The sequence below is a fragment of the Ursus maritimus genome, unplaced genomic scaffold, assembly GCF_017311325.1.
Source record: "Ursus maritimus isolate PB19 unplaced genomic scaffold, ASM1731132v1 scaffold_5, whole genome shotgun sequence".
NCBI lineage: Eukaryota > Metazoa > Chordata > Mammalia > Carnivora > Ursidae > Ursus > Ursus maritimus.
Genome location: NW_024426663.1, coordinates 26,778,768 through 26,791,886, shown reverse-complemented (window position 1 = coordinate 26,791,886; position 13,119 = coordinate 26,778,768). Strand labels below are relative to the sequence as shown.

The 13,119-nt window shown below is 43.4% G+C and overlaps 1 protein-coding gene across 1 annotated transcript in view; it reads left to right on the top strand.

The window, feature by feature from the left end:
* RASGRF2 (Ras protein specific guanine nucleotide releasing factor 2) overlaps positions 1-13,119 on the top strand; it is a 232,251-nt gene that overhangs the window by 58,910 nt on the left and 160,222 nt on the right. Inside the window, exon 2 of the mRNA XM_040622131.1 lies at positions 6,119-6,225. Within this exon, the coding sequence (XP_040478065.1) occupies positions 6,119-6,225 (107 nt within the window). The remainder of the gene's footprint in view (positions 1-6,118; positions 6,226-13,119) is intronic.

The window sequence follows — 13,119 nt, the reverse complement described above, 5'->3', positions numbered from 1 at the left end:
ACCTTACAAGTGCCATTTCAATGACAGGAATACCAGGGAGTGAGAATTTGAGGAGGAGAATGGTATCAAGAAACCTGAAGTATTTCCCCCCTTTTTATGTCCACCTGACTGTTGCTTTCCATCTGTCTTCTGTCTCTCTCACGCTAGGGCCGTGGCAGCACAGCCAATTTAGAGGGCTCTGTCTGTGCCTGCAGGGCTCAGGGATAGGCTACTTTTCTCTTCGAAGGGCCAGTCGTATGCCGGAAAAACATTATTTGGAGTTCCTGTGCATGTTAAAGATAGCTCAGTTGTCAGCTTGGGGGAAGTTGAGCTCCTCAGAGTCAAGATGAGTAGTTTAGAGCACAAAGAACTCAATTTCATCAGTGTAGCAAATGTTTCGGATGTATTTTATTTCCACTCTACAAGCAGTTACAGAAAGAACGAGAAAGAGCAGGAGGTAATGAATCATAGGAAGAATAACAGGACCACATACTTTATTATCATGTTGAAAATGGACCTAGACTGCTGTACACAGCTTTCTCTCTACATCCAGAAACAATGGAGTCTCCCCTTTGACTGGGTTGGAGGGCCATAGCAACCCATGAGCGAAATGGGGAGAAATATGCTCTGGGCTGCAAAGGGCCACCGAATAGTGTTGTTCACATTCCCAGGGGCTCAGAGGCCAGACTCCAAGGCCAAGTGAAGATGGAGAGCTCCATCCCGTGTTAGAGCCTTGCTGTGATCCCAGAGGCACTGCCCCCCCGCCAGGCTGCTGTGCTATCAGGATCCCTAGTCTCATGGGTGTAAGTCACCCAGCCAGGGACAATTTGGAAGGCTCCCATTCCTTTATCCATCCTGTGTCTGACTTGCCAGGTCAGGCAACTGGAAAGCCCAAAGGAGAAGACCACTGTGGGTTCCTGTGGGGCGTCTCCCATCCCTCCTCCTTGGCAGGGGCCCTGGGAAAGGGATACCAGGAAGAGTTTCTGACTCCAGTGGCTGAAGACAGAGGGCTGGTGTTGGTTCTCTTAATCTAAAAGTGAAAAATTTCAAGAACATACGTAGTAATTTAAAACCGTGCAGTACCATCCAAATAGTAATAGATCTGGAACAGCATTGTTATTTTTTTAAAATGTTTATCTATTTATTTATTTATTTTTGGAACAGCATTTTTAAAAAGAAGTTATTTTTCTGCTGTATATTAAAAACCACGGTAGTTTTGAATCTGCCTTGAACATCACTGATTTGACCAATGTAATTTACTTTCTCTAGATATATAGGTTCTATTTTAAAGATGTGAACATAGTTTTTAAAATAGCCGTCTTTATTATTGATTATATAGCTGAATGTGTCTGTTAGAAGTGACTCCAACAATTTAAAAATGGAATGAGCATGTGTTTTTTGTTTTTGGGTTATATAGCTGTATGTGTTTATTGTGATTCGAACAATATAGAAATGTAGAAAGTGAAAGTGGTCCTGTAGTCCTATTCCTCAACAATTGCCACTGTTGGCTATAAATTTGTTTCTAACTTACAGGAGCTTAAGGACGAGAGTTTTAAGTGAGCCTGTGTTTTCATGTCGGGTCACATTTGTTCTCTCTGCAAAACCACATAGCATAAACCACAGCAAAGCCATTATAATAACAGAAAAATGAAAATTCGTACAAAGCTACAATAGATACCCAAAAGACCCTGAACATTTAAATGTGCTAGGTCTGTTCATTGTGTTCTTTCTGGCATTTTATGGTCGTTGTAGGTAAGTTCTGACTTTCCATACTTAGGTTAAAAAACCTCTTGGTAGTTTAAGCAATCTTTTTAAATCCCTTCTCTGGACAGCCACCTGGATATGATTATATAGTCATGGCATTTATCATCACCTGTGGCTGTTTGAAGCAAACATGTTAATTAGACTTCGTGTTTCTTTACTGGTGATCATTTGTTTATCAGACAGTACCGGGGACTTCGTGTGTGCCTAGCACAGTGCTAGGATCAAGGGTACAAAAGGACAAAGCTGGCAGGAAAGAGAGACACACACGTGGACAGCTCCAAGGTGTCCAAGAAGAGGGCATACGGGGTACTGAAACCCAGAGGACAGAGTGACTCCTTTTTGCCAGAAGATACCAGGGAAAGATTCTCAGAGGACTGACATTTCGGTGACCTGAGTCATGAAAATTTGGTAAGAACTTGTAGGTGGAGAAGAAGCTGGGGATGAAAGAAGAAGCAAGGTGTGTGAAGGCAAAGGTGCACTGATAGAGAAGGGAATGAACGTTCGTGAAGTGCCTACTGTGTGCCAGACACTGCGCGTCAGCTAATTTGATCCTGTCAGGTCTATGTCATTGCCCTTGTTTTGCCTGGGAGGAAACTCAGGCTTGGGAGAGTTATGTGACTTGCCCAAGTTCTTGAGTTACCACTTGGGGAGTCAGGATTCACACCCGTGGTACTGTCAGTAGCGTGAGGCTGAGGAAAGAGCTTGTCTTCTGGTGGGAGTGATATCTTGTTGTGGCTGGAGTTGGGCATGCCTTGAAGGAAACAGACAGAAACGAGGTGAAAGATGGAGAATGGAACCAATTAGTGAAGGGCATTTTCAGCCTGCATAAGATTGGCTCTTAGTGTTTGAGAATACCAGTAAGGGTTTGTAAGCATAGCGAGCAGCTTGACTTTTGGTTTTTGTTATCAACCCTTTTAACCACTCACCGCCTTCTGGGATTTTAGCCCTGAGTGGGGAGAAGCCGTACCGTATATGCCTCTGTCTCCTGATTTCTCTATTTACCTTGACCACTTCTTCCCTCCTCACTTCTCCTTGTGTTCCCAACTCACTGGGACTTCTCTAGGTCATCCTGTCTTCCTTTGGGAAGGGCCTTTAACCTTCCACTTTGGGCTATCATAGTGGCCAGGAGACAAGGAAGGAGGGAGGTCAGCTTTAGATAAAGGAATTTCAAGTGAATTTCGAAGCTGTCATATTTGTCATCTGGCGGTAGAGCTGCTGCAGTAGTCTAGGTGAGGGATAATAAAAGCCAGAAGAGAGTCCTACGAGTGAGCCTTGGTGAAACCAAATGTGGGGGTGATGAGAGGGAGTTGTTGAAGATGACTTTGGGGTTCCTCGTTGGGGCAACCATTGAATAAAGATTCACTTGATGGGGTGGCTCAGTTGGTTAAGCGTCTTCCTTTGGCTCAGGTTATGGTCCCAGGGTCGTGGGATGGAGCCCCACATCAGGCTGGCTGCTCAGCGGGGAGCCTGCTTCTCCTTCTGCCTCTGCCTCTCTGTCTCTCATGAATAAATAAATAAAATCTTTAAAAAATGAAAGCAGTCTAAAAAAAAGATTTATTTGACAGAGAAAAGACGAGAGGAGCAGGAATAGTTGTGAGGGCAGAGGGGAGGAGGAGGAGGTTTGGGGGATGGGAGGAAGAGAGGGAAGGTAATGAATTCAATTTTGGATCTGACTGAAATGCTGTCTAATAGGAGAAATATGGGGCTAGCACCTGGGAGAGAATCTGCCTGGAGAAATAGGTTTGGGAAACAGGTGAGACTATCTAGGAAGAAAAGGAAGAGAAACTCACTGTCATTGTAGATGCTAAATTTAAAGACATAAACAAGGTCATCATTGTGTTAATTCCTCCTTGCATTTGACAATGACCCAGTACTTTGGAACCTCTCCTCCAGGTTCCTGCAGCGGGACAGGTCTGAGGTCCCAGGGTACCGTCAAGGGTGTCTGCTGCTACTTCTGATCCCCAAGGGGGCCTTTAAAGCCCCAGGCCCAACACATCGATCCATGGTATACTAAGTTCGTATCAGAATGAGGCCAGAATATTCTATGCAATGAAAACTTTGACGAGGGGTTAAAAACAAAGAATTTGCAGGTATGTGCAGAGGCACTGTTTAATTTTTGGTAGCTGAGCTGAATTTGTTAAGTGAACTCCTGGAAATATAACATGTACGTCTCAAAACCATCATTGTTATGCCTGAGACATGGCGTAACCTTTGGAGGTCCTGTGCTAATATAATTGCCTTGCTGTCTTTGAAAGGTGGCTTTTAATTGGGTTTCAGAGTAGCAGTTGCTGTCGAGGTGCTGGGTGCAGCCTTTCAGTAGCTTGGGCCAGTTCATTAAGCGTTTCCTCTCCCTGGGCTGGATGACTGAGCTTGGACAGTAGCCAGCAGTTACTGAAATGCCATCACTTATAGGGTTGACCTTTAAGACACTGATTTGTTATATTATTGAGTTTCGACTTTTTTCCTCTCAAATTTAAATGGAGCTTTATTGAATCCAGTGCTAAACTCAATTCTTCTCACTCTCTGTGGCCTTTTCCATCAGATTATTTCCCCCTGGTTCCTAGCATTTAGTGCTCTGACTGGACAAGAGGTTTAAGAAGTAAAGACAGCTTGCCATTTACGGGGCTTAGGACTGTCCGTGGGAAGTGTGGTGGATTATCGCACAGGCATGACTCAGAGTCCTCAATGGACCGATGATTTATGTACAGAGAAGTCTCTTAGCCAGTTTTCTTCTTTTTGGTAAAATTGTGCTGGAAATTCTTTTTTTTCTTAAGTTTTTATTTTAATTCCAGTTAGTTAACATACACTGTTACATTAGTTTCGGGTGTACAATACAGTGATTCAACACTTCTGTACATCACCCTGTGCTCATCACAGCAAGTGCCCTCCTTCATCCCTGTCACCTGTTCCCGCATCGTCCCACCCACCTCCCCTCTGGTGACCATCAGCTTGTCCACTGTAATTAAGAGACTGTGTCTTGCTTTCTCTCTCTCTCTCTTTCCCCTTATGCTGGAAATTCTTATCTCTAGATTATGGCCCTGAAGGTTTTTAATTCATTTGAAAAAAATGAGTACGTAACTGTCACACTGAATAAACAAAACCTTGGGGTGGGTGGGAAGGTGGGACGACAGAAAGAACTCTGTGTTTGGCTTTGGCTCTCAGAGCAGCTCTGTGGCCTGGTTCTTTTTATGCCCCAGGAAGACGTCCTGGGCAAGTCCAGTGTATTTTCTGATCCTTCTTGTATAATAAAAAGCTCTCCAGTCGCATTTCCTTTCCAGACAGTCTTAGTTTGGTAATTAATATGTCGGTCCTCAAACAGACTGGTTGAAAGTGAAAGCTTCTCTGGAGTGGATTTCAGGTTCAGTTTGTCAGATTCTACCAAAAATTAAAACTCCTGATAGTTTTATTGAAATACATTGAAATAATAGATTAATTTGCTTCTTAGAGGTGATAAACACATTTTCTTATACTTAGTCTTAAGTTACTTGTATTTGTTATTGCAAATGGTGTGTTTTCAAAACTAAGCTAGTGTTTGTTGATATTATACCAAAGTGCTATAAACTTTTGTGTATTTTTGTATTTAACTATTTTGTTCAGTGTTCTTATTCTAATAGTTTTTCAATGAACTTTTAATATAGACAATTATATCAGCTGTGAAAGTGATTTTTTCCCTTGCTTTCCATTTCTCGTGCCTTTTTCCTTTATTTTTCTATATTGCCCGCCAGGCAGAATTAGTAAATAGAAGTGTTGGTAACAGCCATCTTTTTCTTATTTTTGATTTTGGAAGGGTTGCTTGTGTTTTTTTTTTTTTAAATAAAGATTTCTATTTATTTATTTGAGAGAGAGTGAGACAGAGAGAGCACGTGCGAGCAGAGGGGAGGGGCAGAGGAAGTAGCAGATTTTGAGCAGGGGGGCCCTGACTCGGGACTCGATCTCAGGACCCTGGAATCATGACCTGAGCCAAAGGCAGAAGCTTAACCGACTGAGCCCCCCAAGCATCCCAGAAGGGTTGCTTGTAATAGTACACCAATAGGTAAAATATTTATAGTAAATTTTTTTGTTGCTATCCTTTATGAGGTTTAGAAGTTTCCGTAAGGAATTTTAATCATGCCTCTATGTAGAGTCTTATCCGGTATCTTTTCTGTATCCAGGGAGGTGTTGTGGGCTGACCTCACAGAAGGGTGTTAAGATGCAACCTATTGTATCTTCTAGGTGCAAAGTCATTGCCAAGTGGACTGGGAGTGATACTACATTTTGAAATATGATTTATATAGTGCTGATGCATTTTTTAAACATATACCCTTTGTAGGGAAATACTGTATTATGTGGTCATGCTTGAAAAATAAAACTAAACTTAGTTTGTTTTTCTCTCCAGTATTACTTTACCGTTCTTTTTGGCCACGAAGGTCAGAAACCTCTGGAGCTGCGCTGTGAGGAGGAGCAGGACGGTAAAGAGTGGATGGAGGCCATTCACCAAGCCAGGTATGGATTCAAATCCTCTGTGTGACACTGGATTGCCTGGGTCTCTCATATTGGAGTTTTCACTGTTGGCTGTAGTTTTGGAAGAACTTGCAATTCCAAGATGGGTTTCCCCTTGGTACCTCCTCTTTAGTGATGTGTGAGGTGATTCTTTGAGCTTTTTATGGCTATATTCTAGCTAAAGGTGAAAAGTAATATATATAACGGTAATAATAATAATAGGTCACTTTTGTGGATTGTGCCTCTGTGCCAGGTACTCTTCTAAGTGCTTCTCAATTAAAGCATTTATTAATTGTATTGATTTGCTTATCCTCTCAACAATCTGAGAGCGGGAATTATAATTACCCCCTTTTACAGAGAAGGAAAATGAAGCCCAGAGGGTTGGTTTGCTTGTGTGAGGTCGCATAGCTGGTAGGTGGCAGGGCCGGAACAGGGAGCCAGGCGAGCCCACATTTGTAACCCCTGCCCTGGGCAACCTGTTTATCAAGAAGGTTGATGCTGACTCCATCTAGGGAGATAGAAGAGTATGATTTTATTTCCTCCTAAGAAATCCCAGGAAGGTAGAGAGAACTCACTCAACCTCAAACAAGAACGAGAAATCTGAAAGAGACTCAGGCAGATCCCTCTCTTGTATTTTTCATATTCATTTCTTAAGTCCAGCCCATTGGTGCTTCAAATACGTCCCATGCTCGCTGCCTGTCCCCTCCCTAGTCCAGTCTCTGGTTACTCTGTAAGTCCCTGCTCATATCCCCGCTGCTTCCATGGCAAAACTCCAGCTGGGGCACGTCTTCCTTTCCTTCACCTGACATGCCCCCTGCTTCTCCTAAGTGCCTGTTCATGTCTCCACTGCCCCTGAGCCTGAAACTGTCCCCCACAAGTAGCCCTCACAGGCGCTTTCGCGAAATTGCCGAAGCGGTTGCATCACTACACATAGAATATTTAACAATTTAGGGCAACTTAGGGTTTTGTGTTGGTTTGCTTTTTTACATGTTTCACCTGTGTGATTTCCGTGTCTCGAGCTGGATCGCGTGCACCTTGAGAGTGAGGAGGGGAAGTCTTCACTTCCGAACAAGGCACAGTGCGAATTGTGTAGTAGGTGACCAAGAAATATTTTCAGATTGATTGCAAAGAGGATGGGGCATTTGTTCTGAGTGTAGACTCTTCTTGAACCTTTGAGACTTTTTCCCCTGACAGTCTCCTCCCTCTCCTCCCCTCCCCACCTCTCTTTTTTCTTCAACTACTTTTTATTGACCACCTGCCTCCTCTGTGTCAGGCAGCATGCTAAGTGCTTTACATGCTTTGTTTATTCCTCACAACTACCCACTTTACAGATGAGGAAACAAAGGCTTATGATTATTAAGCAGATGGGCCAGCATCCAACATGAAGTTGTTAAACTGCAGAGCTGGGCTTCAAACCCAGATTAATCTGACTCCAGAGCCTTTAACCGGAGTTCTGGATTGTACCTGTCTTTAGTCCCGTCTTTTTTCTCTTCGGTCTTCCCCTTTTCTGTTTCTTTTTCTTTTCCTCTATGCAGAGATGCAAATAGATTAATGTAAGATTGGGGTTGAGAGTAGAAGATGTTATTTGCAAAATATTTCTGTTCATTTTCTTTCCTCCTCTTCAAAGTATTTCTTTGAGATGCACAGGGTTGGCACCAAATGCTGCTCTCCGAGTGGGCCCCGGAGGCAGCTTGTCTGCACCACGATCCTGGCACACCGTTCAGCTGTCTTTTCTCTCATTGTTTCTGTCTGAGGGTTTTGCTCCAGACTTTACTGTAATGTACAATGACTTGCTATAGAAAGAAGGTCAAGTCTTCAAAGGTGAAAGAAATACCAGGTTGTCAAGGTAGAACTCTTGGGTTCTTTCTAGACAAAATCTCTGTGTAATTCCTTCCTACCTGGGAATTAAAACGAAGTAAATAACTTAAAACATGTGTATTTGTCCCCCCCCCCCGCCCCCCCCACCTTTTTTCATTCCAGAAAAGCCAGATACTATTAGTAACCTAAATATCTTACCTTTGTAGTTGCCAAGCCAATACTGGGGTGGACCAAATAGAGAGTGTGAATTACTTCAAAAATGGTTAGATTTTAAGTAAGGTTTTTTTTCCCCTATACCATGAGAGCTTTGTCATATATGTGGGTGTGGGTCAGTATTTGGGGTTGACTGACATATGATCAAAAGCAAGGCACTTGTGGTCTTGTCAGGAGACAGACTTTAGAAGCCACCTTAGTGGTTTAGGTGAGTGAACGATCAAAATTCTCTTGTGGATTTGAAGATTTAGTGAATAATTGATTTTTTTTAATGTCCTGACTTTTGGTCCATTAGATTTGGTTTTCCTTTGATTTGAGGCCCAGGACTGGGTTCTTTGATGACTTCTTTTTAATCAGACTGCTTTCTGCTTGAGTTCTTATATTTGACTTTTTGCATTGAGATGCTTCTTAATTTTTTTTTTTTGTTTTATAAATCAGGGAAGATAACTTTTTCATTGAAGTCTGAGTGGAGTTTGTGGTGTAAACTTGGATCTGTGAAATTCATTCTGACTGTTCATACATGTGCAGAGCCAGAAAGTTAATGAAGCTGATTCAGAGAAAGAGTTTGTCAGCTAGTTTTGCTTGGCATTGGGCTAATGACACAACTGATGGGTTGACTGAATATCAGAGGACAGTGTGATGGCGTTGACTGGGTGCCACTGCTTTTTTAATAGAAAATGCTCCATAATTATGGTTTTATTGATCCCTCTTTTTTTTTTTTTTAAAGATTTTATTTATTTATTTGACAGAGATAGAGACAGCCAGCGAGAGAGGGAACACAAGCAGGGGGAGTGGGAGAGGAAGAAGCAGGCTCATAGCGGAGGAGCCTGATGTGGGGCTCGATCCCATAACGCCGGGATCACGCCCTGAGCCGAAGGCAGACGCTTAACCGCTGTGCCACCCAGGCGCCCTATTGATCCCTCTTTTTAAAAGTCTGAGCTGTTGGTTAACTGATGACTATTTTAGCCCAAGATCAGTTCTTTTCTGAGTGTCCTGCCGTCACTGCATGGAAACAGGGACCGCTCAGAACTCTTCTCCTGGTCTCTGCTGTTTTCCTGGGATGTCTTCTCAGTAGTGGCTTGGGCATGGTGTCCTTGAGTGCCATGAAAGTCACATTCTTGCTGCTGGCTCTTGTACCTCAGAGCTGAACCTACTTGTTCCAGTTTGACTTCAGGGGATCTCTGGGCATTTGGCGGGATGTTGAGTTGCATGTTTTCTCCCTTAGACGGGGCCCAAGGAAAAATCTTTTTGGAAATTATATTCTCATTTTGGAGCTCTGACAGGGTCCAGAAAGCTTGTTTTACAGTTTTTCTTGAAGTTGGCCAATATTACATTTCTAGAACACTGGCACATTTATAATATCATTCCATCACTTATTATTGGCACCAGTTCATGGGAAGCTGCTAGCAAGACTCAGTCTTATTTTTGTCTGGATGAAGAGAGGCCAGAGCATTTTAATGGCATTGAAGTTCTATGCTTATTCCATAAGTGGTTTGGTAGTTGAGCATGGAACTCCGGATATTCCTAATAACCTGATTATTCTTATTGTTGTTGTCCTCTTGGTCTTATCTGTCTACTACGGTTGATTTAGTCATTGACGTTAGGACAGTCAAAAACATTGACTCAGTTAATTGTGGGTCCTTAGTGTTCATTGGCTGAAAAGACAACATCCACAGCACTTTTTCTCCACTTTTCATCTGCTGGAACACTAACCAAGCAAAGCCTCTGCAGTTAGGTGGTGGTCGTGGCCTGGAAGAGGATCTAGGTGTGCGGAAGTTCCAAGCGCTTCCCGTTCTGGTCTAAGCCTAAGACCCGAAGGACCTGGTCTGTGACAGTTAAGAGAAGTGGAGAGTATTCCAGAGATGAGGTGGAAGATAGGCTTCCTCTGGGACTTGGGACCGCCTGGATGCGAACCGTATTAGATATCTAACACATCTCTCAGGCCCCTAGCGTGAAAGTGTCACTTCCTGGGAGAAGAAATGATGGATGAAAGCAGGTTTGTGGGGCAGAGATGATGAGCCCTGGTCAGGAAGGGCCTCTGCAGGGAATGGGAGGGTCTGCTTGCCTGGAAGGGGCCATGAGGAGCCCTTCTGAGGGATCTCTTTGCCCTCGCTGTGTAAGATATGAGAAAATGAGTATTAGAAGCTACTAGAGAAGTAGGGTGTGTCCTGAGGGGAAAGCTGGCTTTGGGTTTCTACCAAAGCTCAGGTTAGGGGAGGCCTTGTGACAAGTTGGAGACGTAGAGAATATTGTGCCTGGTACAGCGCACCATGGAATACACACAGTTTTTCTTTTTTTTTTCTCCCTGCAAAGGTATGGCTTATGCTTTCAGTGTTTGAGACTGTCCTACTGTGTCTTTTGCCTGCTTTCTAATTTTTCCGATTGTAACTGTCTTCAGACCCCCACCTTGACTCTCCTCCCGGGTGGCCAGGGCTCTCAGGCTTTTCTCAGTGGGGAGGACATTTGCAAGCGAAAAGGAGCTGGGTGTGTGCTTCCTTTCCATAAAGCTCCAGTCAGATTTAGTTTGGCAAGGGCAGGACAAAACCCATTCCCTCACCCTGTGGGTCCTGAATTTGACAAACTGAGAGACTTAATCTTAATCTTCCAGTTAACTCTTTCAGTGAAGTCTTGTCCTCTTGGCCACTGAAGAAAGCCCTATTCCAGCCTCTTGGGTCTGTTTTTACCTGCAGTCCTTTTGATCACATGTGCCTGAGGCAGCCTGTAGTTCATTCTCTTCACCCGCCCTCCTCCGTCTGTTGTTCTCCCCTCCCCCACAATTTACACAACCAGGCGCCGCACACGCCCCAACATAGTAACCACTGAACACCTAGTGCCTGTAACCTCATTCTTTTTACTTGGATAGAGGCTTAATTTAGAGTGAAGTGTATAGTGTAAATTCTGTCCAACACTAAAGGCCACACTGTGTATCACGTCATCCCCATAAAACCAGCTCTTTCTAGAATGTGCATGGAGAAATCCCCTATAAATCAGAAGAAAAGTGATTACATAGAAAAGCTGAAAGTGCTTCATGTATCACAGGGAAATGACAGGACTAGAAAATCAGAAATGGGCAGTAATGTTATAGCCTAAAGCAATCCTGAAGCCATATTTTTATTCTTCCTGTGATAGTAACGCTATCACTACTTTAAAGCCGAAGATGTGGATTTTGTTCATTTGATATGTATTTTTTTTTTTTTACTAAGTTCTGTCGGGCCTTTGCCTCCAGACTCGACATGATGAAAGAGACTTCAACACTTTCTTCCTTAGACCCTGCAAAGCGCAACACGAGAGAAAAGGGATAATATGTCTGAGAACAATGAAAGATTTCACTTGATGAGATCGTAGAACTTGTTTTCTATGGGGAAAAGTTGGGCTTAAATTGCCTTATTTTCAGCCCGTTGTTATTCACCTGTCAGTTCTGCTTCCTGCTCCTCACGGTGCTTTTGCTTCTGCTTACACTTCGGCGGTGCTCGCTCTGCACCCACGGCGCGGGCGCGCTGTCTGCTGCGCGTTCCCTCCGGCCCGCCTGCGGGGGGCGCCACCGCCACGGGCTCTCACCGTCCCAAGAACTGGCGCTGCTTCAAGGCAAGTTTCTGCCCTGAGCCTCTTGCTTCCAATTCCCTTGCTCCTTCATTTATTCCCTTGCTCTCTTATACTTCCCATCTGTTTGCCAACCCCTCTTGGGCTTTTTCCCTGTATTCTTTGATTCTCCATGAATCTCTCCCACCTTGAAACAAAACATTAAAATCCTTCCCTTGGCCGTGCATCCTCCTCTAGCTGCCCTCTCTTGCTGCCCAGCTAGGCTTTCTGAAGAAGTGGTTGGGTGGTTCTCCCTCCCCACACAGCACACAGCTCTGTGCGTGCTCCCTTTTCAGCCCTTTGTGATGGGTTTCTGTCTCTACCCCAGGGAAACTGAGGTCGCCTGAGTCAACAATGACTTTCCAAAGCTTTTCTTTCCTTATATAACTCCAACTTTCCAGTTACATTTAATAGATTTTCATAACACAGATAGTATATAAATCCAAGCTCTCTAAAAAAAAAAAAAAAGAAAACTCAAACAGTGAAAAGTAGAGAGAGTAAAACAGTTTCCGTTCATATGCTCATCCTTCCCTGCCCCTGTTCCCCAAGTCCACTTACTTCCTCAAAGGTATTCACTGGTAACAATCCAGTGCTTAGTTTTTCTATGTATTTGCATATCTGTTAGATAAATAAATAGAAAAGATGGTTAGATAAGATAGATAGGTCTATTATATAATCACATATTCTTTCTACTTACTAGTCACATTATTTTCAGCCTTCCTTTTGATGTAGGGAAGACGTTAAGGTTCAAAGCCAAGGGGCCAGGAAGGAATTCTTGAGACGGCTTTGATGCAAAAAGGTGGTTTTATTAAATAAGTAGGACCCGTGGGCAGAAAGAGCTGCACTGGGGTCATGAGAAGTGGCCCCTTATATATTTTCAAGTTGGGAGGGGGTTGGGGATATCGTTAAGTCTCTAAGGAATTTTGGAAGCAAGTTTTCCAGGATCTTGAGGGGGCTAGCTATTGTTGGGAAAAGGTCATTTATTACTAATAAAACCTTAGTCATGAGACCCTTCAGATATATATTGGTGGGCCATATGCTTGGGGAATGATTGACAACACATATCTTGGGGGGTAGAGATAAAGGAAGTTTCCAAAAGAATTTTTATATGTTAAAGTAGATTTACTGGATCCTGGTGGGGGAAGGGGAGGGGTAATTTGCCTTTTGCCCTTAGCAGAGGGTCAACATCAAGACAGTGAGTCCCTAGAGGAATGTCACTCTGCCTGTTTCAAGGACTTGTTAGTGGGCTGTAGGTAGTAAAGAAATTTAATAATTTCTCTTCTGCCT